The 26,580-nt window shown below is 34.7% G+C and overlaps 2 protein-coding genes across 5 annotated transcripts in view; one reads left to right on the forward strand and one right to left on the reverse strand.

Moving 5' to 3' along the window:
• The window catches only part of LOC132681975 (uncharacterized), a 44,630-nt gene extending 30,931 nt beyond the window's left edge, over positions 1 to 13,699 (forward strand). Inside the window, exon 5 of the mRNA XM_078432804.2 lies at positions 13,605 to 13,699. The gene's annotated coding sequence lies outside the window, so the exon portion shown is untranslated. The remainder of the gene's footprint in view (positions 1 to 13,604) is intronic.
• UCHL3 (ubiquitin C-terminal hydrolase L3) overlaps positions 1 to 26,580 on the reverse strand; it is a 101,202-nt gene that overhangs the window by 10,713 nt on the left and 63,909 nt on the right. For 3 of the 4 annotated variants that reach the window (XM_078432800.1, XM_078432790.2, XM_078432794.1), the window contains 5 exons: positions 24,075 to 24,203; positions 19,611 to 19,767; positions 19,130 to 19,215; positions 17,261 to 17,308; positions 26 to 217 (listed from right to left, as the gene is read on the reverse strand). In XM_078432800.1, coding sequence (XP_078288926.1) covers positions 26 to 217; positions 17,261 to 17,308; positions 19,130 to 19,215; positions 19,611 to 19,767; positions 24,075 to 24,149 — 558 coding nt within the window. In that variant the 5' untranslated portion in view covers positions 24,150 to 24,203. The remainder of the gene's footprint in view (positions 1 to 25; positions 218 to 17,260; positions 17,309 to 19,129; positions 19,216 to 19,610; positions 19,768 to 24,074; positions 24,204 to 26,580) is intronic. The other variant, XM_078432798.1, reaches the window with a different exon arrangement.

Below are 26,580 nucleotides of genomic sequence, written 5' to 3' on the forward strand. Positions count from 1 at the left end.
GAGATGGAAGATTGACTACACTTACAACAGAATGGAGACCCATAGATGGTAGGCGTAAGAAGGGTCGCCAGCGACGAAGACGGAGAGATGGACTGGTAGCCTTTGCAGGGCCTACATGGTTACGTTTGACCCAGGGCAGGGATGCATGGTGACACAATGATGAGGCCTTCGTTCTGCAGTGGCTAGAATGAGGCTGTGATGAGGATGGCGAGGAGGACTACATAATTAAAAAAGAGAACATTATACTTAGACCACGTTACTGGGCGATCATTTATTTTTCAAAGCAACGTATGGTCATATTTGTATTTATATGGTCCAGTACTTTTAACCAACCATAATCCAGAAAGAATTATATATGAATATTGGTTAAAACTAGATAAAGTGGAAATATATAACCAAGTATCAGGTTATATGCCATAGCTTCTGTAAGTACCCATCTAAAATGTTTACCTACCCTCATTTGCATAACACAGACTCATGGAATTCTTTAAAAGCCACTAAAATGGAATTATTACATCAAATGGTTTAAAAAACAGGCGCGCACACACACACACACACACACACATACGGAGAACACACAATATGTTACACATACAAAACAAAAAATAATGTGTAGAAGAAAACTGAATGGTGACAGAGGCACTGGTGAAAAGAATTCCTTAGCGAGAATAAGCTCTAAGGGGGGAAAACCCCCTTCAGAATATAAAGAGGAGTGAAATTAACCCCTCTGAAGCTGATGGCTTGCATAAACTATCCTCTTACTTAGGCTGACAAATGGAAACTATCACAGCCTATTAGCCATCTTTTAGTAATCAGCAGCGTTAGTTAAAATATGTACCACTCATTTTGTCCTGGGCACTCCTTTAAGCACTTTACATATATGAATTCATTAATCTCCCAGTAACCCATGAGATGGGTACTATATTCCCATTTTACAAATGAGGAATCAGAGCACATAGAGGTTAATGAATACAACCAATATAACCAATATAAAGGCCACAGTGCTAGCAAGTGGCAGGGATGGGATTCAAATACAGGAAATCTGGTTCTGGAATGCAATGTGTAGAATCACCTTGATGTATTGCCCAACTGTCCACAAGAAAGATTTTATTACTAATTTATTAGACTAGATTCTAATAACAAGAAGTATAATCCTCTTAAAATTAGATATTTTGAGAGTGGAAACTTTCAAACATAATTATACCACAAACGTTGAATCTGGTCCAACAGTTTTCCACAAAATGCACATGATTACAATAACTAACTTATTAATGGTAATCCAAATGATAATTTTATGATTGCTACTTCCAATAAATACAACCAGTACATGAAATAAAAAAAATTGATTTAAAGCAGTATGAAAAAACTATAATCATTTATAACCATAGTGAGAAGCAGCAATAAGAATAGTAATATGAGTCCTTGGGAAGCAATAATTTCACTAACCACGACCTCATTCTCTTCAGGAAAATGAAATGTTTTTCCCTGAATGATTTCTAAGACTCTCTGAACCCTGAAAATTTTATGATCCTACTTAGTACTTTCAGTCTATATAAACAATACACTAACCTAAAATAAAGCTATCTCTGTGATGAGGGTTTAAAAAACATGTTTGTGAACACTTCAGTGGCTCTCAATAAGAACCAGTCAATCAGAAATACATAAATAAGGGTGCCTGGGTGGCTCAGTCAGTTGAATGTCCGACTTGGGTTCAGGTCATGATCTCACAGCTGGTGAGTCTGAGCTCTGCCTTGGGCTCTGTGCAGACAGCTCAGAGCCTGGTGCCTGCTTCAGATTCTGTGTCTTCCTCTCTCTCTGTCCCTCTCCTCCTCAGGTTCACGCTGTCTCTCAAAAATAAATAAAACATTAAAAAAAACTTAAAAAAAAAAAAAAAGAAATACATTAAAAAAACCTATACTTGGCTCTATACAGGAATAAACTGCTCTCACATAGTCTAATCAGAAGTTTGTCATATTCAATCCAATTACATTTCAACAGGAAAAAGAGAGGAGCGAATGGGGAAGAGAAAAAAAAATGGATGGAAAGGGAAAAGAAAATGGAGTAAAAAAGGAAAGGGAAGGAAAGATGACTGAGCAGTGGAATAAAACAAAAATCTTCTAAGAATCTGGGGGGGAGTGATCACTAAGCTAGAAGCAGAACTGAAGGGTGTACACTGAAAGAATGTGTAAGGTTTGGGCAGGTGAAATGGGAAAGGGATTCCTGGCAAAGAATTCATTGTGAGAAAAAGAAGAGAAATAGGGACAAGTAGGAAATGTTCACAGCACTAGACCATGAGGTCTGAGATTTGATTTTACCCTTTCAATTGAAAAAGTTGATCCTGGGAGAAGACATGAGACTCCTGGGTCAGAGAAACAGGACTTTACTTATAGCACAGCCAGGAGCATGATCATCTATATGTTTGCGTCCACTCACATCAAGGCAACACAGAGGGCCCAGAAGGATGGCTGCACACATGTGAGCTGCGTTACAGGAGAGGAACACTCAGTTTGGGGAAACACGTTTTATAGCAAGCAGTAAGCAAGCATACTCTTTCCTACAGGCAGATATTACCTAATCCCTCATGTTTGCTTACTGTAAGTAATTTCCAACTTGAAGTGTGATGGCCCTCTTCTTTTGCCATTTTTGAAAAAACCCTTTAAAAACTCTTAATTCACATTTATAGAGTTATAAAAGCAGAAAGTACAGGAAACACTGAAATGTATGCCTGTGACATCCTACCCCCCATTTGCTTTGTCCTCTGCATTTATGCTCTCTATGTAATGTTCTTCCTGAACCATTTGAGGGTTTAAGGTAAGTTACATACTTGGTCCTTTACCCCTAAATACTTCAGTATTTCCTATAACCAAGAGAACTCTCTTGCATAACAGCAGTGTAGTTATCACCTTCATGATTTTATATTGTTATAATATCTTCTCTAGACTGCCCATATTTTGTTAGTTGACAGTTTTATATAATTTTCTACATAAAAAAACATGCTCACTATGGATACAGACACTTTTATTTCCTCTTTCCTAATCCATATGCCCTTTCTTTCTTCTTGCCTTATTGCATTGGCAAGGACCTTTAATACAATAATGAATTTCATTGATTTCTGCTTTTATCATTTCTTCCTTCTGCTTGATTTAATTTGCTCCTTTTACCACCTTAAGGTAAAACTTTAAATCACTGACTTGAAGCCTCTTTTCTTTTCTATCATAGCATTTAATACTATCAATTCTCTTGAATCCCTGCTTTTTCTTTTCTACTTTATGCATTTAATGCTATAGATTTTTCTGTAACTCCTGTTTTTCTTTTCTACTATAAGCATTTAATGTTAGTGACTTCTCTCTAATCCCTGCTTTTGCTGAATTTGGATTTTTAAAATTTTTATTCAAAATATTTTCTAATTTCCTTTGTGACTTCCTCTTTGATCCATGAACTATTTAAAAGTATAGTGTTTCAATTCTAAATATTTGGTAACTTTCCAGATATTTTTTGTTAATGATTTCTAATTTAATTCCATTATGGCTAGTAAGCATTCTTTGTATGATTTCAGCGTTTTAAAAAATTGTTAATTTCCTGGTCCAGGATATGGTACGTCCTGGTGAACATCCCATGTGTACTTGAAAAGAATGTATATTCAGCTGTTTGGGGATGGAATGTTCCACAACTGTTAATAGGGCCAAGTTGTATAACAATGCTGTTAAGGTCTTCTATATACTTACTAATTTTCTGGGTCTACTTGTTCTACTGATTACTGAGAAGAGTGTTGAAATATCTAACTGTATTTGTGGATTTGTCTATTACTCTCTTCAGTTTTGTCAGTGTTCATCTCATATGTTTAGAGGTTCTATTTTTAGCTACATACACAAACTTTAGGTATGGTGAATTGATCTCTTTATTCTTACAATGTCCTTATCACTGGTAATATTCCTGGTTCTGAAGTCTACTTCACCTAATTTCAATACAGTTATCCCAGCTTTCTTGATGTTTTCATTGTGTATCTTTCCCATTTTAAGATTTCCATGTCTTCATATTTAAAGTGACTTTCCTGTAGATACACATAATTGAGTTTTGCTTTTTTACTAATGTGATAATCTTTCTTTCAATTTGTGTGTTTACATTTAGACCATTTATATTTTATTAATTTCATGTAACTATTAACATGGTTGAATTAAAATCTATCATCTTGCCAGTTCTCTATTTTTTCCATTTGTTCTTTGTTCCTTGTCTGCCTTTTTTTGAATTATTTCTATGATTCCATTTAATATGTACTATTGTCTTATTGTTTATACTTCTAATTTTTTCAGTAATCGTGCTTGGGTTTAAAATACATATCTTTAGTCACAGTGTACCTTCAAGTAATATTATACCACATCGTAAGTCATCTAAAAATCTTACAGCAGTATTTCAAATTCTTTCTTCCATCCTTTGTGCTAATGTCACACATTTTATTTTTATATATGCTATAAATTTACAATACATGGTTATCATTTTTTATTTTGATAGTCAATTGTCTTCTAAAACAATTTTTAAAAAGAGCAATAGGGGCGCCTGGTGGCTCAGTCGGTTGAGCATCTGACTTCAGCTCTGGTCATAATCTCACAGTTTGTGGATTCGAGTCCCGCCCGCATTGGGCTCTGTGCTGACAGCTCAGAGCCTGGAGCCTGCTTCGGATTCTGTGTCTGTCTCTCTCTCTAACCCTCCCCTGCTTGCACTCTGTCTCTCTCTCTCTCAAAAATAAATAATAAACATTAAAAAAAAGAACAATATTTATTTTATATTTACTTTCACTTGTTCCATTTTCAGCACTCCACAAATCTTTGTGTAGTACCAAATCGTAGTGCAGGTAACCTGTTAATGAATTCTCTGTTTTTGTTTGTTTCAATCTCTTTATGTGTCCTTTAGTTTTAAAAGATATTTTTGTTACATTTTAATTTTTTCATCTTCAAAAATATCATTCCATGGTGTTCTGGCTTATATAATATCTGAGAGGCTTGATGTAACTCTTATCTTTGTTCCTCTGTATCCAATGTGTCTTTTTCTTCTGGCTGCCTTGAACATTTTCTATTGAGCTTTCATTTTCTGCAGTTTGAATATTATATATCTCCGTGTCTATGTGCGTTTGGTTTTGGGAGCATAGGGGTATTTATCTTAGTGTTGAGATTCTTGAAGCTGTGCTTTGATGTCTTTAATTATTCTTTGAAAAACAGCCATTAGATCTTGAAATATTTTTACTGTCCTATGTCTCCATCTAGCCCCCACCTCTCTCTTTTCCTTCTGGGATTCTACTTTCATGTATCAGATCATTTGAGATTGCTCCACAACTCTGAGATGCCCTGGGTCCCCTAAAACCACTACCACAGTATATTTTACTTTTGTGGTTCAGTATGAGCAATTTTTAGTGATGTGTCCTCAAATTTACTGATTCTCTCCTCAATTTTGTCAATTCTATTGGTTGGTGAACCCATTAAGGGCATTCTTCATCTTTGGTACCATATTTTTCATTACTATCATTTCCATTTGATTCTTTCTTGTACTTTCAAACTCTCTGCTGATATTCCCTATTTGTTAGTACATGTCTACCTTTTTCACATGAGCCTTTAATATGTTAATTATAGTTATTTCAAGCTGCATCTGACAGTTCCAATATCCAAATCATATCTGACTCTGGTTTTTGACTGCTTTGTCTTATAACAGTGTACTGTTATTTTTCTTGTTCCTTGTCTTATAATTTTTGGTTAAAAGCTATACATCTTGTGTAAGAGCAAACTGAGATAAATAGTACTTATGCCTGAGAATGGGCATGTCCCTTCTGGTAGGCCTTTAGTGTGTGGAACTGAATCAATCTAGTCAGGAGTTGAGCTGTTTGGGTTTTATTTGGCTATGGTTAACCTTACCAACCTACCACCTTAAAATTCATCTACCATTACCCTGTGCTTAGGGTAGCAGCTGGGTTGTTCGATGCTTTCTTTTTCAATGTTCTTGTTCCACTGACAGGTTTAGGATTTTTCTCAGAGCCTGTGCTCAGAGGTTTTTCTCCTTATTCTTGCTCACTCTCAAACTTTTGACATTTATTGGTGCATGCTGGTCTTTAATGGTGAGATGATAGAGACATTCTTTATTGTTCTGGTTTAGCCATTGGCTCTACCATTATAGGTAGGCTGTTTGTCCCTGAATATCAAGAAGCAGGCTTTCCTCCTCCAGTGATTTGTCTCATAGATTTCTGCCCCTCCCCCAAGGGGTGGTTTTTATCTATTCCCTTCCCCAAAGAAGGTTTTTTGTCCTAGCATCTTTAGGTTTTGCTCTGTAGAGAAGAATCCAGACTTGGTGCCATAACCAAAGTAGAAACTGCTCCCTTCCCCAGGTTTGTACCTTAGAGCTCTCTCTAGTCTTGTCCCTAGTCTATCTCATAAGTATCAGTGAGGCTGGTGGAGTGAATGAGAGCTTCCCTTTTGGGACTGCTTATGGTGATTTTATAGTCTTTTAGAATCCAAAATTGCTTAAAAAATTACTTACTTCATTAAAATTATTAAAAATATCAACATGTGCCAGACTTTACCATTGAATCTACATCCCCTCTGCTGTGTAGGCAATGCAGCAGTATAGGGTGACTTCATATAGAACACTTCACATGTAATAACAAATCTATCTCTTCATTATATAATATTCAGGAAAACCTAGAATAGACTTTTCAGAACCCCAGGCATTTCAAAAGCAGCCTAAATGTTTTGCTCTTCACAAAGAACCCTTAGGAATTTAATAAATTATTGTTGCATGAAAGATTTAGGCATAAACACTCATTTTCAGAGATTTTTAAGCATTCTGATTCTAACTTAAATCCTGTCAGAGTCAAAAATAAAAGACAAAAAAATAAAAAATAATAAAATAAATAAAAATAAAATAAAATAAATAATAAACAATAAAAATAAATAATAATAAAATAATAATATAAATATATATAAATATATTTATATATATAATTTATATATAAATATAAAATAAATAATAAAAATAAATAATAAAAAATAAATAATAAAATAAAAAAATAAAACAGAGTGGGTTTATTAGGACACTGTTTTATTTTTGGGGGGAGCTGGTTTTTTGTTTTTTAATATTCAGAAGCACAAGGACTTAGTTGACTTGCCCAAAGCATTCAACTAGTAACAGTCAAAACCAGAGGCAGAACACTCCTGGCTCTAATTTCAGTGTTTTCATTGCATACAGAGCCACTCACCCATCAACTGTCAATTAATTTAGCTGATTAATAGAGGGAAATCTATTACTATCTCTATTTGTATTCCTCAAACACAATTCAAATGTTTCTGTTTTTAAACACTTAGAGCTAGTTCAGAATAAACAAATAAAACAAAAATAAAATACCCAGGTCCTACAAAGCCAAATTATTTTTCCTTCACAGTTAATGTGCATGTCACTTTGTATGTGAGAAAATGAGTCAACTACTCTTTAAACTGTTTAATAACAATAAAAAAAATTAGAAATATCATGAAGGCTAAAAAGAAATGATCTAAACCTTTAATTAAAAGGTGGAGGTTGTGTGCCTGTTTAAAAAGGATGTGTGTCTGTTTAAAACCTTCTTTCCATTAATGTACATGTCCCTGTGTGTATGTAAATGACAAGATTACTCTTTAAACTATTTAACCAATGAATTAAAAATACTGTAAAGGCTAAAAAGAAATGATACACACATTTTTTAAAAGGGGGCCAAGGGTCTGCCTAAAAAATACTTTTCTATTAAGAAATCAAGTGTTTGGAAGGTTGTTGTAAGTGCTTAAATCTGAATTATTCTAAAATGCTAAAATAAACTAAGTGATTTTGGCTTACACCCAAAACATTTTCTCATTTTAATAGGCATCCTGTTATTAAGAAAAATATCATTATAACCATGTAATTTTCTGAACACGAAGGGATCATTAGCTGGTAGATACTTAAAATAATTACTGTTTTCTGAAATATACACAATATGATAACCAAAAGACTGTGGTTAGTTTAAGGGTAAGATTTTATGTTTAATATAAGGAAAAATCTACTAAGAGCTAACTTAGATATAAGGGTAACAAAGAATAAAAGTATTCAGTACAACTAAGAATGGTCGCTTGTGATGCATTACATATTTGCATTAAATTATGAGCTGTGTTTAACTTTGCTCTTAGGATAAAAACAAAAATTTAAAATTAAAAATTCTCCCTTTCTTCTTTTTTTGTTTTAGCAATTTTGAGTTATTTTGTTTTTCTGCCTTGATAGCATGGTCAGTACTTACTAGCTATGTGACCTTGGATGAGTTACTTCTTAGTCTTCCCATCTGTAAAATGGGGTAACATAGACCTTAAGGAATTTAGAAGATTAGAATAGGGTACACCTGTCCTTTTGTATAATGCCTACCATGTAAGATGCATTCAGTAAACGTAACCATCATTAAAGGAAGATGACAAACATGGTTTCAAAAGCAGTGAGGATTAAGATGAGAATATTTGGAAGCTAATAAGCACCTCAATTTCCATTACATTCAACCATAAATGACACTAAGAGTACAAAGAAAACTTTCTCAATTGACACTGTGGCACCCAGAGTGACGCCTAATGTCTCCAAGCATCCCCAGTCATCTCAGAGTGAGAGTTTTCTGGCTTGAGAACCTACGATATTTGTGCACCTCTAGTAGAAAACAATGTGCATTTTCTTTATAATATCTCCTTTCCTTCCACAGGGTAGAAATGGGAATAAAATGCTGTAAAAAAATCAAATTCCACTTTAAAAAATAATTTTAGCTTCTTTATATGATCATTGGAAATCATGATTCCTTTTATTGACCTGTTGACAAAATATGTATTTGATCACAATTAAATTTAACAGTTATTTCCTGAATGTATATGTCCTTTCAGGCCTCAGCAATATTGCTGAGTTTAAAATGGCACATGGAAAGAAAAAGTATGAGGAACTTCTCTAGGGCTGCCAAATGCTATGAAAAGAAGTTAAATTGTAAATGTGTGTGCATTCATGTATGAGTATGTATATGCACATGCATGGGAATATGTCCACATACGTAAAACTTGAAAAGTTTAAAATCACAATTATAAATTAATTCTAAATGGATTTCTGTAGATTTTTTTGGAAAGCTCAGTACAATATATCAGATTGCACTAAAAGTAAGGTCCAAATTTAAAATAGGAAAGTAAAACGATATTCATGCAAAAGATACAAACTTTCCTACACAGTATCCATGTTTAGCTGGCAAAGAAGTCAAAGTGAAACATGGGCTACATATCAAAATACACAAAATATCACTACATATTCCATGGAAAATCTGCACGATGGCAAATTTATTCATTTTGTTCATCTAATAAATCAAGATGCCCACAGATTTCAAGACATTCTTGAAAGACTTTTCCTCTACTAATTTAACAACTGTGTTTCCTCACTTCAATTTACAATTCTCCATGTCAGAAATCTCTATCAATATAATGACATATCTGTACATGTTACATTAAATTCAAGCTTACCATTGTTAAGCTGGTCAAGCTGATTCCCAGATTTTTTTTTTTTTTAACAACGTGAGAACAGGTTCTCATTTATTACAAATGAAAAAATCTTAAATCCTAGCATCACCCCCTTCATTTTGGAAAGCTATGGTTTTAAACAAAACAAACAAAAACCTCACCATCTTCAAACCTAATCTTGATTCTATGTTTATTACTGAAGACATTTTTACACAGAAGGGTTACATTTAGTCAGATCTAAAAGAGTATACTCATTAATTCAGTCTAAGAATTTTCCTCCAAAATAATAGTTTAATATTGCTATTTCCAAAACCCTCAGCGTACCGAAAAACAATAAATAAGTTAAAAAGATGATGAAGAAGAAAGATAAGAATATCTTAATCCATTTTAGGACAAAGCACTTAACCTAAGAAAGGGGGGGAAAAAGTATAATCAGGATGGAGTAGTATTTGCATTTCTTACCTTTCAACAACTAATTTAATCTATCTATACATTTTTTTCTAGTGATATTAGATAAAGAACTGATTACATGCTTGGAGACATGGTGTCAGTGCTTGAAAATACAGGAACAAAAAGAACCATTCCAATAACATTTTCCCAAATGTGACTAATTCTAATTTGTATTCCCTCCTTCCAACTCAGCTCCCCCATTCAACTTTACATATACTTTCAAAACATGCCTTTCTCTGGGTAATAATATTAAGAAGGAATGACAACAATAAAAAAGAAAAATAAGAGAAACAGAGGCAAAAGTATAAAGAACCAGGAGTTCCAGAGAATTTCTCAATTTTAAGAATGAAATTAAATGAAGCTGCCCAAAAAAAGATTTACCTTAAGTCTTACTGGAATGAAACAAAGAAAATGAGGCATGGAAAGTAAATGGAAAAAAAAAGTCAGAAAGTGCAATTTCAGATTTCCTTAACAAAAGCAGGCTATATGGTTTAAAAAGCATACTTTGCATCAGAGTTCCATTTGTTTCCATCTGATTCTTCTAAGAATATTAGGAACTTAAACTTTATGTTGTATAAGAAGTAAGTTTCTTCCTAACAGGTTTAGCTTCTTTCAAACATGGGAAAGAAGAAAATAAATCCTTAAAGAAGAGAAATAAATGTAAGCACTTTAATTTACTCTAACATAATCAAAATCACTCAAAACTGTATTGAAGAGCAAAATGAAGCCATGCAAAGTATATTTATACACTGAATTAAAATGAGACTTGACACTGTTTTCCTCCATTGACAGTCTGCATTGATAGGGCCAAGCCAACCAGATACACATACATGCATGCACACGCACACACGCATGCATACACACACACACACACACACACACACTTTATCTTTGACTGTATATACATATATGAACACATACTTAAAATCACAATTTATCTACTGCTTACCTAACAAATAAACTCCCACTTAATGGACAACACTAAGCAAAACACATTATTACGTATTTCATTATAAATAAATTATAATTCAATTTCATGATTTAAATTCCTTCTATAAACTTTTAGTAAAGAATTCTGAACTATCTTTAGCAATCAAACATATTCCCTCTATCACACATGGTAAAATTTAAAAACAGAATTCACCACTGGTAAGGGTTACTTTTGAGATTATCTCCACTGAAGTAAGAGATCCTGAAAGACACAAACTACGTATTATTCACCTTTGTACGTACATCTCCTAGCCCAGTGCCTGGTACTACAGGTACTCAAACAGGTTACTTAGTTGATCAAATGAAAGAAAGACAATTTTATTTTATATAATAAGAAACTTAGAAATATTCAGCCCTTGGATTCAGTAATTCTACATATAGGAAACTATCTTTAAAAAGAGAACATAGAATAAATACTTGGATAAAGAAAGACATTCAGTGAAGTTACCGTTTTAACTTGAAAAACTGAAAACAATACAAACATCAAAAGTTAAAAAAAAACCTGGAAAGTAAATTATGGTTCATTCACATGATAGTAGATAGCCACATAGAATTTTTTATGAAGAGGTCTTGATGAAACAAGAAAATGCTCATGATAAAATGTAAAGAAAAAGATTCCCACAAAATTCTTTGATCTTAACTATTTTAAAGATAAATTTTTTTAAAAAGATTGGAAGTGAATATATGTAAGTCAAAAAGCACTTTCCACTTTGGCATGTTTATTTAAAACCATAAATAAAACAGTAGTGCCATTTCTATTACTTTTCACGGTTGTGATAAACTTGAATGGAAGGCTCTGAAAAGTATGATAAATGTATTATTTTGTAAAAAGTTAAATAAACAATAAATCATCAGGAGAGCTCTACTCCTATCTGGACTAGCTCCTAGACTACTATGGACAAAAGACAAACTTTTACAATTGCTTTTTTTTTTAAAATTTTCAAGTATTTTGGGAGAAACTGCTTTTTAGGTAAGCATCAATGAAGTAAAAGTAGAGTTTAAAGGCAAATTAAATACCTTTCTGGATTTTTTTTTCTCTTCTTCACCTTGGACTTGGCAGATTGCTTCCATTACTGACTGTATCACTGACACTTGTTCACAATTTTAACAACACACAATTTAAGTTCCTCATATCCCATTGTTCTTTTATCTTAAGTGAAAAACGAAAGCAATAATTTTCAGTTTGGGTTAATGAAACTTAAGTGAAGTGGGGCTACTGTCCAAATTTCTGGATTAGCCAAAGGCTGCCTGACGATCATGGTGGGATGATGGGATGGGAAAACCACATGAGTAAACAGACACCTGGTCTACAGAAACCTATTAAGTAAGCCAGTCTTCTGAAAATACCACTGTATTTGGGTGACTCAACTTACTGATTTCTCATTCAGGCTATAAATCTCTGCATGCACTAAGGCTCTGGGCTGCTCTACTCCCATGAACATGTTCTGACAGAGTAACAAAGATGTCCCTGACTACTGCCATTGCTATGACACTGTTATTACTGGCTTCTCTTCCCCCTCTACCCACTCTGTAAACACCAACATGCCCCGGGGATTTATTGTGGCCCACCACCACTCCCTCTCTATAGAATTCTCAAGGCTCTAACTACTATCCAAATACAAAAGATTTCAGCTATCTCCCCATAGCGTGAGGCTCCATATCCAACTTCCACACAGATGACCCATGAACTAAACTAAACACACCATCCTTGGTGGCTTCCTGTTGCCTATAAAATCCAGGCCCCCTCCTTGTCTGGCTTTGCCTTGTTAACTTCCTCCTCTGCCTCATCCTCACCTTCTTATAGCCTCATCCTCTGCCATTCATATTCATTTTTCTGAATGCTTATAAAATAAAATTACCACCTAAAATTTATTGAAGGTCCATTATATGCCAGGGACTTTATATGATTAGCTCATCAATCTTCACAACAATCCCATAAGGTAGATGCTGCTATCTCCATTTTACACTGAGGAAAGTATCTTGCCTAAGCTGCTAAGTAGTGGAGTCAGCATACAAACCTACATCCTGTGCTCCTTACCTTTGTATATGTAATTTCTCATAAATTCCTACACATGCCAAGCACTGTCCTGGGGATTCAAGGTGAATGGGACAAAGCTCATGGCACTTACAGTCTAATAAATAAACAGAAGAAACAAACAAGCAAAAAACCTTATTATAAATCATTTAAAAGTGCCAGGAAGAAAATAAACAGGATTTTGTGACAGAAAATTCAGAGGTGGATGTATATGAGAGTGATAAAAGAAATACCTCTGAAAAAATGACTTTTAAGGAGTGACCCCATGGATGAGAGGTCTATGCAAATAGGAGGGGCATTTCCAGGAGAGTACTGAGTCAGGTAGTGTTATACATTGAACTGTGTTCCCCCCAAATTCGAATGTTGAAGCCCTAACCCCCAATGTGACTATATTTGGAGATAGGGTCTTCAAGGAGGTAAATAAGGTTAATAATGGTAATGCTCTACCTTGGATAGGACTGATGTCTTTAGAAGAAGAAGAGGAGATACAAGATATTGATCGATTGATCCCTCTCTCTCTGTGTGTGTGTGTGTGTATATATATATATATCTATCTATATATATATCTATATATATCTTTCTCTCTCTCTCTCCCTCTCTCCACATGCACACAGAGAAAAGGCCATGTGAGGACACAGTGAAAAAGCATCCATCTAAAAGCCAGGAAGAGAGGCTCACCAGAAACCAACCCTGATGGTACCATATTGACTTCTAGCCTCCAAACTGTGAGAAAATGAATTTCTGTTCTTTAAGTCATCCAGTCTGTGATATTTTGTTATGGCAGCCCAAGCAAACAAAAACAAACTGGAAAGACTTAGGTGTTTCCCAGGAACTGACAAAAACCAGTGTGCTAGAATATAGAGAGCAATGGAGGTAATAATATGTCAAAGACTCTTCAGCCCATAGATGGTAGATGAACCTGAAATAAGATGATCACAAAAACAGTACCTGGTGCAAAAGTTTTAAGCTGGTTCATACTGGATTTGAAAATATATGCTATTAAGTTTTGTTCTCTCAGTGACTGAGAGTCAATAAAATAGTGAGTATAATATAGTAATTTTTTTTTGAGAGAGAAAGACAGAGCGTGAACTGAGGAAGGGCAGAGAGAGGGGAAAGAGAATTCCAAGCAGGCTCCACGCTCAGCACAGAGCCTGATGTGGGGCTTAATCCTATGACTGTGAGACCACGACCTGAGCTGAAATCAAGAGTTGGACACTTAATCGACTGAGCCAACCAGGTGCCCCTGGACTATAGTATATATATTCCACCTTGGAATGCACAAAACAGCCCATACAACAAAAGAACTGAACCCTTCCCAAAATGTTAATAGTGCGGTATTGAAGAACAATGGGTAATGGGTATGTCCTGTTTACCTAGGGGACTATGGAAAAAAACATTTTTTTTTTTTTTTTAAGTTCTTACACCACTAAGGATAGTTCTGAGGGAATTTTAGTGAAATAATAAATATGTACTGTGCTCATGTGCAAGGAATAGTGCTGGATATTTTGGAGCATGTCCAAATGAATCAGACACCAATCCTAGGTCTAAGCCACAGTAAGGTGGACATGACACCACATTTCGTCAAAGCTAAGGGACCAGTGGCTATAAGATATGTCACTTTATACACAACTAATCAGGGGATACTAAAGAGTAAATTACGACATTAACTGCAAAAATACATCTTAATTTCAGAGCTGTTAAAAGGTGAAAATATATACATCTTAAATAAATGAAAAAGAATATGAAAACAGCTAAATGCAAATAATAGAAGTCATATAAAGAGTCCATAAAGGGAATGGATTGCTTCATGCAGAAGGTAGTATTTAAGCCAGATCTTGAAGGATGGGTAGAAGTAGGAAGAGCAGAGATGAACAGAAGGAATAATTTTAGAAAAGTAAACTGAAAGAGGTAAAGCCTAGCAACAGTTAAGTGAAGGAAAGCAAGAGAGAAATATTTAACGAGAGAACACTGTTGAAAAGTTAGAAAGACAAGAGTTAGGAAAAACTTGACTACAGCTAGGCTAAAGAGCCTGAAATTTATTGTATATGCCTGGGAAATGGTTCTCAAACACATTTCTTTTTTTTTTTTTTTTTTTACCCTGATACACTTTAGGGCTATAATACACAAAAAAATAGGGCTCACTCTAGCAAGGATTCTCAACTATGAAAGATGCAAAATGAACAAAAGGGATTAATTCTTCTGAAAGTAAATTTAGAAAAAGCTATTCAGAAAATCCTAACTTCTACCTCTACCTTGCCTTGAAAATCACTGTTTTCTATACACTAAAACACTTCAGAAAAATCCGAGTACCCAAAATAATTCAAGTTACATTTCAGGAAAGGTAATCCAGGAGAACTGTGTAAAAATGAATGAGTATTAGAATAAAGATTAAGGATTGACAATCTACATAAGAAGCTGATCTTCCAGGAAGAAGTTAAACAAATTTCTATTAAATTAGTGACAGTGGGGAAAACGTATGATGAAACTATTACAAGAAACAGAAAAAAATAAAGGAAAGAAAAGTTTAAAATACAACATAATAAGCTCAAACAAGGACAAGTGTATTCCAAAATACTGGGGGTCATTCAGGTGACGTCTAAAATACATCCAAGATTAGAAAAAGTGGAGTCAGGTCTGGAAAGAGCTGTGAACATCATCTAAAAAGAGTTATTGAAGGGGCGCCTGGGTGGCTCAGTTGGTTAAGCCTCCAACTTCAGCTCAGGAGGGTTCAAGCCCCATCTCAGGCTCTGTGCTGACAGCTCAGAGCCTGGAGCCTGCTTCAGATTCTGTGTCTCCCTCTCTCTCTGTCCCTCTCCTGCTTGCTCTCTATCTCTCTCCCTCTCTCTCAAAACTAAATAAACATTAAAAAAATTTTTTTAATAAAATAAAAGGAGTTACTGAAGCCATAATATGGATAAAGCCACCAAAAAGAAGGCAAGATAAGGTAACGCAAAGACAAATTTTTGAAGTAAACATGTATTAATGTTGCTTTATTACATTTAATTTTGCTTCATTACAAATAGCTATCTTTGTATTTTATAACAATCTCATGCTGATTATCGTCATTGCTAATTCTAACAATATAAATGTACAAACAAAAAAGCAAAGCAGAGTGAAGATTAAGAACATGCTTAGGATCATACAAAGCAATAAAAAAAAGGGAGTGTTTGATTAATCCACAATCTGGTGTTATAGCCATCTGGAGATAGTGTGTGTGTGTATGTGTGTGTATGTGAATGTGTGTGTGTGTGTGTGTGTGTGTGTGTGCAAACTTGGTCAAAAAACAATAGTCCACACCTCTGAAAGTAGAACCTGAGACCAACCAAGAAGATATAATTATAGGGGGAATTAGTGTTCAAATTCTTAGATGGCTTTATTATAAACACTCAGTTATCCAGTTCAATCTATGAAAAACAGCAGTCATACCATAGTATCAAATTGTTTTCTCCTTAAATTTTTTTGCAGATAGTGCAAATATTTAAGACCAATATTTTTAAATCAGGTATTTTTCAAATGTGTTTTCAAGTACTCTTAATGCATAAAGGTAATATGATCTTTGTACACGAAAAACTATGGTTTCAAGTCCCAGATGGATAAGAAAGAAAATCTATAATTCTCTGGTGTTAACACTCAGATGTGCTATGAATTCACCAAACAACTTCAATTGAACTCTAATTCATCTTGCTGAAACACCTTTTGACACCCCTCCCACGAGTAGGAGCACGAGGCTTAGAGGGAAGGAAAAGAAATGGAAGAGGGAATGAAGACAACCAAGAGAAAGAAAAAAAGAGGCAAGAGAAGGAGAGGAGAGGTGAGCCAGGTGAGGAACTAGCTACCCGAGTGAAAATGGTAAAAAACCATCATATTGCCCTGGAACAGATTTACTGAGCAAAGAGAATGACACAGCTTTTTGCCACAGGTTGGGCATGACAGAGTCTTGAAAATCATACAGGCTCATCTGCTCGTACTATAGCACAGGTATTTTTCTCGAAACACTTGCACAAATCAGAGGACTCTAATAGGGAACGCAAACGGCCCACAACCTGCAATCTGTCTAAATGATTAGACAGACTGAGACAGCTGATATCAAAGTGCCTACTAATAGTTTACCAATGTATGTTCTTGTGCTACTTCATGACGACTTTTACATAAGCAGATTCCTTCAAAGGAAAAAAAAAAGTCCAAGTGGTTTTCTAAAACTACATGCCATACGAGAACACTGTGGTTAGACTTACACATGGCAAGGAAAGTTTTGAAAAATGGGAAATACCTCAGTCTGACCTTCATGGGCACTGGTCTCATGAGTGACTCGGATAGCCTGTAATGAGAACACAAGGAATTAACAGGAAAAAATGACCGTGTCCAACTTTCTAAAAGAAAACAACAATGCTAAGTTTTAACATCTAAAGCTTTGTTAAGAAACAACAAATCGGAAGAAGTTTAGGAACAGTTTAGCATTACATATTTAAGAATGATTTCTGAGTAACCAAATGAATTGCTGTACTTTCTAACCCACAAATCCCTGAAGACTTAGGAAACTGAATATTTGATTATTTGTAATTTCCAGGTGTTAAGTGGGAGTCATTTAAATTATTTGTTAGAACTAACACTTAACACTTTATTCAACTGGGACTAGAATAAAGTAAGCATCTCACAGATAGAGACTGAAAAAGCTGATCTCATCTGTTTCTCCAGGTTACATGCTCCTCTGCGGCTCTGGCTGTAGTTATGCTTAATCATGCAGCTTCAGTCAGCAGTTTAAAAATGTGGAGCAAAAAGCATGCATTTATCAGAAGCTAGAGATTTCAGTTTTCTGACCTTAAGAAAAAAAAAAATGCCCTTACAGTACCCACTATTAGCAAACATGAAGAAAATGGGCAAAAGTAGTCATTTTCGGGTGAAAAGTACAACCTTTATGAATGGCAATTTGGCAATAAGTATCAAAGCCTTAAAAACATGCAAATTGTTTGATCCAGCAATTTCTCTTCTGGGAGTTTCTGTATTTACATATAACTATACATAAGTATATATAATTAAGGACATTTTCAAAGATTTAGCTACAATAATATACCTTGTAGTATTTCTTTCAATAGTGAATAAAGAGGAAAAGTATTAAATTACCAACAATAATTTATTGGTAAAATAAAATACTGTACAATGGAAAGCTATGCAGCCATTAAATGATGATGTCAAATATATACTTACTGGTATGGTATACGTTTGTGATAAGTTAAGTGAAAAAAGCAAGTTATAAAACAATATTACAGTGTGATCAACTTTTTGTTTTAAAAACTTGTGTATATACTTATATACTCCCTATAAAAATATTAATAATGGCGGCTACTTCTTATTGGTAGGATTACTGGTGACTTTTATGTTGTTTACTTTTGTGTAAAATAAAGATGTTTTATGATCTGCAGGTTTTTTAAAGAAAAAACAATTTAAGATAGTCAAAGTAGGTAAGAATGCTAAAACATGATGAAATCAATGAATCTATTGGACACAAACTCTGTATAAGGCATTTTTCTAGCCAAATAATCTGTACATTATACTCCTTCTAATTCCAAAGAACTTAACATCTACCTAGTAGTGTTAATTAAAGTTTAAAAGTCCTTCAAAAGAAAAATAAGAGTCCAAAACCAGTAAGATTTAAATGTCATTCTAAAACAATTCTATGAAATGGTACAAGTAGATTATGTCTTCACACAGGCAAAAACATTACTAAGCTGATAGAATAGCTAACATATGATCTGACATCTAGCCTTAAGCCTTTGTTTTTTCCACTGGTCTTCAGCCTTGTTCCAAATTCCCAGTGAAACACACACAGGGCATTGGCAGGCATCTATTTATTATGGGGAGGGAGTGGTAAGGAACAGTCAATCATAAAATATTTTAAAAATTTGTAAATCAAACTTTTTTTCTGTCATTCAGCTCTAGATGTAGAAAAGAAGTGGCAATTCATCAACATTTATGGATATTTCAGGTAATGTTACATGAAGTACAGAAGGTCTTTTTTAACGGACACAATAAAATCCATAATTGCTCAAAACTAACGTTTCAAGACAAACATCCCAAAAGTATCTACAATCCCACAAAACTTTGCCCGTAAATGAGATCGAGACAGAAAGAAGGTACCGACGTCATAGTTCTCTAGGTATCTGGCTCGTTCTTCAGGGCTCATTGACACAGACTCCTCTAGGAATTTTTTCAAGGTTGATCCAGATTCTGAGAATATTAAAGAAGATAAAATTGAGAAGGTTTGTTATCTCAAAGACATTGATATATGAAAATACTAGAAGCATGCTCTTTTTTTTTAGATAAAAACCCTTTCACTGCTAAGTTGGGAATATAAGAATACTGGGATAAATGATAGGCTCTAAGTTGTTTGTGAAACCTCTTTTTATCAACATTATAAAAGAATGGGAAAGATTAATATTTCTTCTAACAGTATATACATTCCCACTAGGGGAAAAAAAGAAGAAAAAGAAAGGAAAATGCTTATTTGATACTTTAAAAGAAAGAACCACAGCACCACCTACTGCTCAATAAGTCAACTCATGACTTCTGGTGGCTGGGGTTGGGGGGAGGTGATGGACAAGCAGTAATAAAAAATTATTTACCAAAGTGCATCTTGTCTTTATTGTTGGCAATAGCATGGATGAGTCCAATTGTTCCGCAGGCATTGCTGATTGTTTGCTTCATGAAATACACTGATGACGTAACATCTTGTCCCTGAGACTTTATTTTTTCCTCCTCCTCCGTTCTGAATACTTCATACTATTAAAAAAAAAGTCAATAGTCTACTTATGAAAACAATACGTTAAAAAGTACTCAAACACAAAACCAGGAAACTTCTAAATACCCATTAATGGGCATTTGGTTAACATACTACGGCATATCTTAATGGAATCCTATAAAGCACTTAAAAAAGAATAAAATAGATTTATATATTCTGACTCAGAAATCTGTCCATGATTATAGGGTGGTTCTAGGTCAATATATATTACCATGGTTCTCATTTATGTTTTTAAAAAATATACTTTATGTATGCATTGAAAAATCTGAAAGAGTATACAAAAATTTAACAGGTTATCTCTGCGACCATAGATTCTGAGAATATTAAATATTCTTTAATATTTTAGAACTGTGTTTTTTTTCTAACAAGGGGTCCAATGACCTTTTCAGTACGGGTTATCCACTAAATGAATATGTATTGTATTCATAACAAACGTTCACCATTATCTATAATAACTGATTTAAAAACAATATGGGAATAATAAATGTCAGAAGTGTGTGCTCTACACCTGACTGCCTAAGCCCACATCCTGGCTCCATTATTACTTGCTGCGTGATTATTATTATTTCACAAGTTACTTAATGACTCTGTGTCTCATTTTTCTAATTGTAAAAAAAAGGTTAAAAAATAATAAAGAGGTTAAAAAACGAGTGACGAGAAGGAGGAGGGAGAGAGTAGAAAGATGACTTTATTGTTTTGTTCTATAACGTTCAGAATCCAATAAAGTAGGAAATCTGCAAACTATAGCCTAGTGGCCAAATCTGGCCCGCTGCCTGTTCTCATAAGAAAGGTTTTATTTTCGTATTGTCTATGGCTGTTTTCACACTAAAAAGCAAAGTACAATAGTTTTACCACAGACTCTGTAGGCCTGCAAAGTTGAAAATCTTCATTATCTGGCCCTCCACAGAAAAAGATGGCTGATCCTTGCAATTAAGGAAACAAATGATGTCTACAGTAAACCCATAATTCAGAAACTGCCTCTAACAACAAATGTATATATGCCTTAAAAAATCATTTTTATGGGGGCACTTGAGTGGCTCAGGCAATTAAGCATCTGACTTCAGCTCAGGTCGTGATCTCATGACTCGTGAGTTTGAGCCCCGTGTCGGGCTCTGTGCTGACAGCTCCAAGCCTGGAGCCTGCTTCGGATTCTGTGTCTCCCTGTCTCTCTGCCCCTCTCCCACTTGTGCTCTGTCTCTCTCTCTCTCTCAAAAAAAAAAATAATAATAAACATTAATAAAAATAATAATTTTTATGAATTTGCTTCAAAATCAAATTTTTAATTTACATTTTCAGAATAAATTCTGAATCATTAATTCATTCATATGACTTTAACTGATAAAAACTGTAAAAGATTCAATATAGTAAGCTTATGCTGAAATGTTTATATGGTCCTACAGCTTAGTTTACCGTTGTTTAATATCAGTGTTCTTTGCTGACAAAGCAAAATGAGATTTGGCAACTTCTCAAGATTTAACATTTAAGAAGAAAAATCCTAAAATGACACAGAGCAAGCATAGGAGAAAAAGTTATTAACAGCAGACTAAAGTGAAAACACAGGGTCAAGAGACAAAAATATCAGAGAGAAATTTATAGCCTCTTCCCTTGCAATTCATTGGTGAGTAAACACTACAATGAAGCACACATTTAAATCACCATAACTGACTTTCTTTAAAGAGTAACGAAGTATCCATGACAGTTCTTTTGGTATTAGTATGCTTTAGCCATGTGCAATTACATAATCACTTTCTATATCAGAACACAGAAGACTGAAACACTTTGTATCTCCTAAAACATCCACTAGATACCCTTTGAGTGACTTTAATATGTCCCTTATGAACTGAAATGGAAATATGCCAAATTGTAAGAAACAACCAAACATGGCAGATGCCATTATATTCTTCACTTTAATATTTTAGAATTGTGTTTTTTTTCTAACAAGGGGTCCAATGACCTTTTCAGTACGGGTTATCCACTAAATGAAGAGTCCTACTGATAAGGACAACATGCTTTTTTAAAAACTGATGACCCACTACATGAAGGAGACCAAATCCAATTTATTCTTTAATAAGGAAAAAAAAAAAAAAAAAAAAAAAGGTAGGTCATACATCTCAATGTTTTGGGAAATTTCCAACTTGGACCATAAACTCACATTTGTATAACACCAACTAAGAAAGCCTAAGCTTTAAGCTTCTTTTTTTTTTCTTTTCTTTTTATTATTCTTTACAGTTGGGGTCCTGGGATAGCTATTGGCTTACTTTAGTAATAAAAGAAAAAAAAATGAGAATAACATTGGACTAAGAGAGTAAACTTAAGTGTCCTAACCCCTCCTCAAATTTCAGAATAATTACAACCTCACCATTAAAAGTAGTTTGGTCTCATAATGGATAATCACTAAGAAATTAATAACGTTGAATTCTATATTACAAACAGCAAATATGAAGAAATATCCCTTCTTTTTAAAAATTTTTTAAATTTTATTTATTTGACAGAGACAGAGATAGTGCAAGAGGGGGAGGGATAGAGAAAGGAAGACAGAGAATCCCAAGCAGGCTCCGTACCACCAACGCAGAGCCTGACGTGGCATGGGGCTTGAACTCATGAAACCATGAGATCATGACATAAGCCAAAATCAAGAGTCAGACGCTTAACGGACTGAGCCGCCCAGGTGCCCCAAGAAATACCCCTTCTTCAATTAAATGATTTGTTTGGTAGAACTTTAACTAGAAAAGAGAACTATTTCAGTATTTTTTATTTATATTAAACTGAGGCTACTTAGTTATGGCATAAAGAAAATTATCCAGAAATTTCTAGGACTGAACAAAGCCTAATTCTTAATTTCTGTGAGACTTGGCTCCATTTATTCCTGAAAAATAACATGGCCTGAGCATGTATATGACAAAGTCACCAACACTTCTCCCACATCTTCCCAAACATTCACTTCTTCATCTTTCACAGCTACTAAGTTCATCCTATTGTTAAGTTTAAAAATAGAAATCAGAAGGATATAGTCTCAAAAGCTGTTTCACAATGAACTTAAAAATGTTGGTTTCAAAATGCATATATCTATATGACATTCTAAGAAAAGGCTGAAATATGGAGATTTGAAATTAAATATCAAACTCTAAAAATAGATAATTATAATCCCCAACACATCCTAAACCTGCCAATTAAGCTGTGTTTAAACTTAATGATTTCCACACATATCAAGTTTATTCTGAAAATAATGTAACCCCTATCATTAATTATACCTTCCTCCTTAAAGACTTGTTTTTAATTATGGATTGGAAACAATTACACATATACTTAAAATGTGAATATTATTTATTTATACCTTCTCTAAGACAGATTTAAGATTATTCTAGTACTTAACATTTCTAAAGTATATACATCAAAATGTGACTAAATGTGATATCGAAACATGCTGAGGCAAACTAATCATATTTTATAAAAGAAGAAAACTACCCAAGTTTAAAAGTCTAATTCAGGGCTTTATTGTGAATTTATAAATCAAAATCTAAATATCAGCTCTTTAATAAAACTAAGTTTCTAAGATGTCCTTTATGTTTTTTAATTTTAGAGAGAGAGAGAGCATGTGAGTGGGGGAAAGAGGGAGAGGGGGAGAGGGAGAGGGAGAGAGGGAGAGAGGGAGAGGGAGAGGGAGAGAGGGAGAGAGGGAGAGGGAGAGAGGGGGAGAGGGGGAGAGGGAGAGAGGGGGAGAGGGGGAGAGGGGGGGAGGGGGGGAGAGAGAGAGGGGGGGAGAGGGAGGGAGAGAGAGAGAGAGAGAGAGAGAGAGAGAGAGAGAGAATCCCAAGCAGGCTCCACACTCAGCCCAATGTAGGGCTTGATCCAAGGACCCTGGGATCATGACCTGAGCTGAAACCAAGAGCTGGACAGTCAACCTACTGAGCCACCCAGGTGCCCCTAAGATGTCTTTTAGATTTCCTCATATTTTTTAAAAATTGTAAAAATGTTTATTTACTTTTGAGAGAAAGAGACAGAGACCAAGCAGGGAAGGGGGAGAGAGATGGAGACACAGAATCCAAAGCAGGCTCCAGGCTCCGAGCTGTTAGCACAGAGCCTGATGCGGGGCCTGAACTCACAAACCATGAGATCATGACCTGAGCCAAAGTTGGACGCTCAACCGACTGAGCCACCCAGGGGCCCCCAGATTTCCTCATTTTATGCAAGAAGGGAGTCATTTATTCTTAAAGCAGACCATGTTTTTAACTCAACATTGAAAGAGAACATTACATTTACCAGAGACTTCATCTCAGTTAACAAGTACCTTTTCTGTAATAGGGAAGAGAAGTAACACTGCACACACTGGTCTTGGTACCATGCTAAGAAGTTCAGGATCCATTCCATATACATCAACAAACTGCCAGTTAGGATGTAGACCTAATTGTTTGAGAAACTGGTAAAAGTTGAAAACAAACAAACATTGCAACATTAACAGGGAAATAACATGTATTACTGCACATTTAATATATAAAGTGAATGCAAGGTATACTTATTACTAATGTTCAGCAAGAAAAGTAAAGGTTTTCCACGAATAGGGTGAGAAGAGATAGCAATTTATTTATATCAATTAACAAACATTAAAAGTTTATATTAAGCAAAATCCCTTTTTTTCAAAATCCATTACTTTGGGATTGAACATAATAAGCCAGGACTTCACCAAACACATACAGCTTAGCTTGGTTGATATGTTAAACTCATTTTCACTACAATGACTTTTAAGACGTATTTTAAGTTCTCTCAAATAAACAATTATATTAGATGATCAACACAGTCTATCCTACTTACCAAAAATGACGCCTGAGGTTTAAAGATAGATACCACAAATTACATCAATGAGCAAAAAGTACATAAAGCCAAAAGAATCCAAGTGATTATATGAATGCCAGAAAATGCTAGAAGTAAACTGGCTTCCTGACCTCTAGTACACAATGAAACCCACTTCACTGTCTCTCATACCTGGTAAAACGAATATAACTGAAGATTAGTATTTTTTTAAACTCTTAAGATTTCACAGGAAAATAAAATGTCAGACCCTAATCTACTGCAGATGTAAAAAGAAAAAGTAATGTGAATAATGTCAATTTCCCAATAAAGTCTTAATATATGTTTGTGTTGAATGAAGCTGATGATTTACAAAAGTACACCATCACAAAATAAGTTTTAGGTGAGAGGGGGAAAAAAAGGAGGAGAGGAAAAAAAATGTATTAAAAATGCATCATTATTCCTTACCTCAAGAATATAAGTTATCTACCAGTCTAACACTATCTGAAGTTTGAAACTAAGGTGCCTTGAGTATTTCTCCTTGAAGAATGATCACATGTACTTGGACCATCAACTGAGATCTTATAAAACCAACAGAAAGCATGTTATGTCACATGAACAGTGCCATTAATCTCACATAGTCAGGTTCTGTAAGAAAAGACTTTCCCAGTTAAAGGGCTACTTTCCATCTCTCTGCTTCTCGGCCTGGCAAAGAAACTCTAACGATAATATGGTTGGTCAAAAATAAGGTCCTAGATAGGTTTAATAAGAAATATATTGAATTAAAAGACTCTTGGTAGAATGTACTCAACACCTATGAGTTTCTTTAAGTCACATGCTTTCCAAAGTCTGAGGCCACAGAAATCAATGGACTCTTCTATAGCATACCTATTCTTCATCTGATTCTACACTTTTAATAAAGTTCACTCAAGTACTCCAAACTACTTCCCTCTCTGTTCTCCACTTTCTCCAAAATCCTTAGTCTATGCCCTTCTCTATATTCAATTTGATCTAGAAACCAGAGAGAATTAAAACTGACCCACAAGTCAAGGGAAGGAACTGTGTCTTAATCATCTTTTTAATCCCATCGCCTAGCACTGTACCTGGCTAACCCAAAGACACTCAAGTTTTATTTGTTGAACTGAAGATCACATCCCTATTTTAACAGATAATCTTGCCATCTGTATGTCTATGGATGTCCATTAAGCTATATTTATCATGAATATTTAAAACATATTCATTTGGTGGCTCAGTCGGTTGAGTGTCCAACTTCTGCTCAGGTCATGATTTCATGGTTCATGAGTTCGAGCCCTGCATCAGGCTCGCTGCTGTCAGCTCGAGCAGGCTTCGGATTCTCTGTCCCCCTCTCTCTCTCTCAAAATGTAAATAAATATTTTTTTAAAAAATTTAAAATATGTTCATTTGTATTTGTGTCATGTTAAATAAGGAGGAAAGATATATTTGGCTTCTAATCGAAAACCAGGCATTCATTTAATCAACACAGAACACTGCCTGCCCAGTCTATAGCCATACCACCCTGAAGGTGCCCTGGTCTCCTCTGAGCTTGGAAGCTAGGGAGGGTTGAGCCTGGTTAGAACTTGGATAGGAGAATACTATCTGCCTAGGATTGAAAGCTCTAAAGGGAAAAGAATCATAAATCCTGATAAGAGGATTTAAATTTGTTAATTTTATACACCCTAAAAAGTCATACTGTCATAAAATTATAAAACAGCATGGTACACGTAACAGAGAAACACATCTATGCTGCAAACTGGAAGTAACAGTGAAACATTTTAGGGATAGTCTTACTCCAGGTCAGCCAAAGCTGACCATTAAGGATGAAAAATACTAAGATCCAAGGCAGCCACTGTAGAAAGAATGATTAGTAACTGAGGAATGAATGACTACATTAACATAAAAATGGCTACATTTTAACTGGAATCACACTTAAATTTTTACTCATACTGCTAATCTCAAAGAGATTGACATAAAAAGGCCAATCCAATATC

The sequence above is a fragment of the Panthera onca genome, chromosome A1 (assembly GCF_046562875.1).
Source record: "Panthera onca isolate mPanOnc1 chromosome A1, mPanOnc1 haplotype 2, whole genome shotgun sequence".
Classification (NCBI taxonomy): Eukaryota; Metazoa; Chordata; class Mammalia; order Carnivora; family Felidae; genus Panthera; species Panthera onca.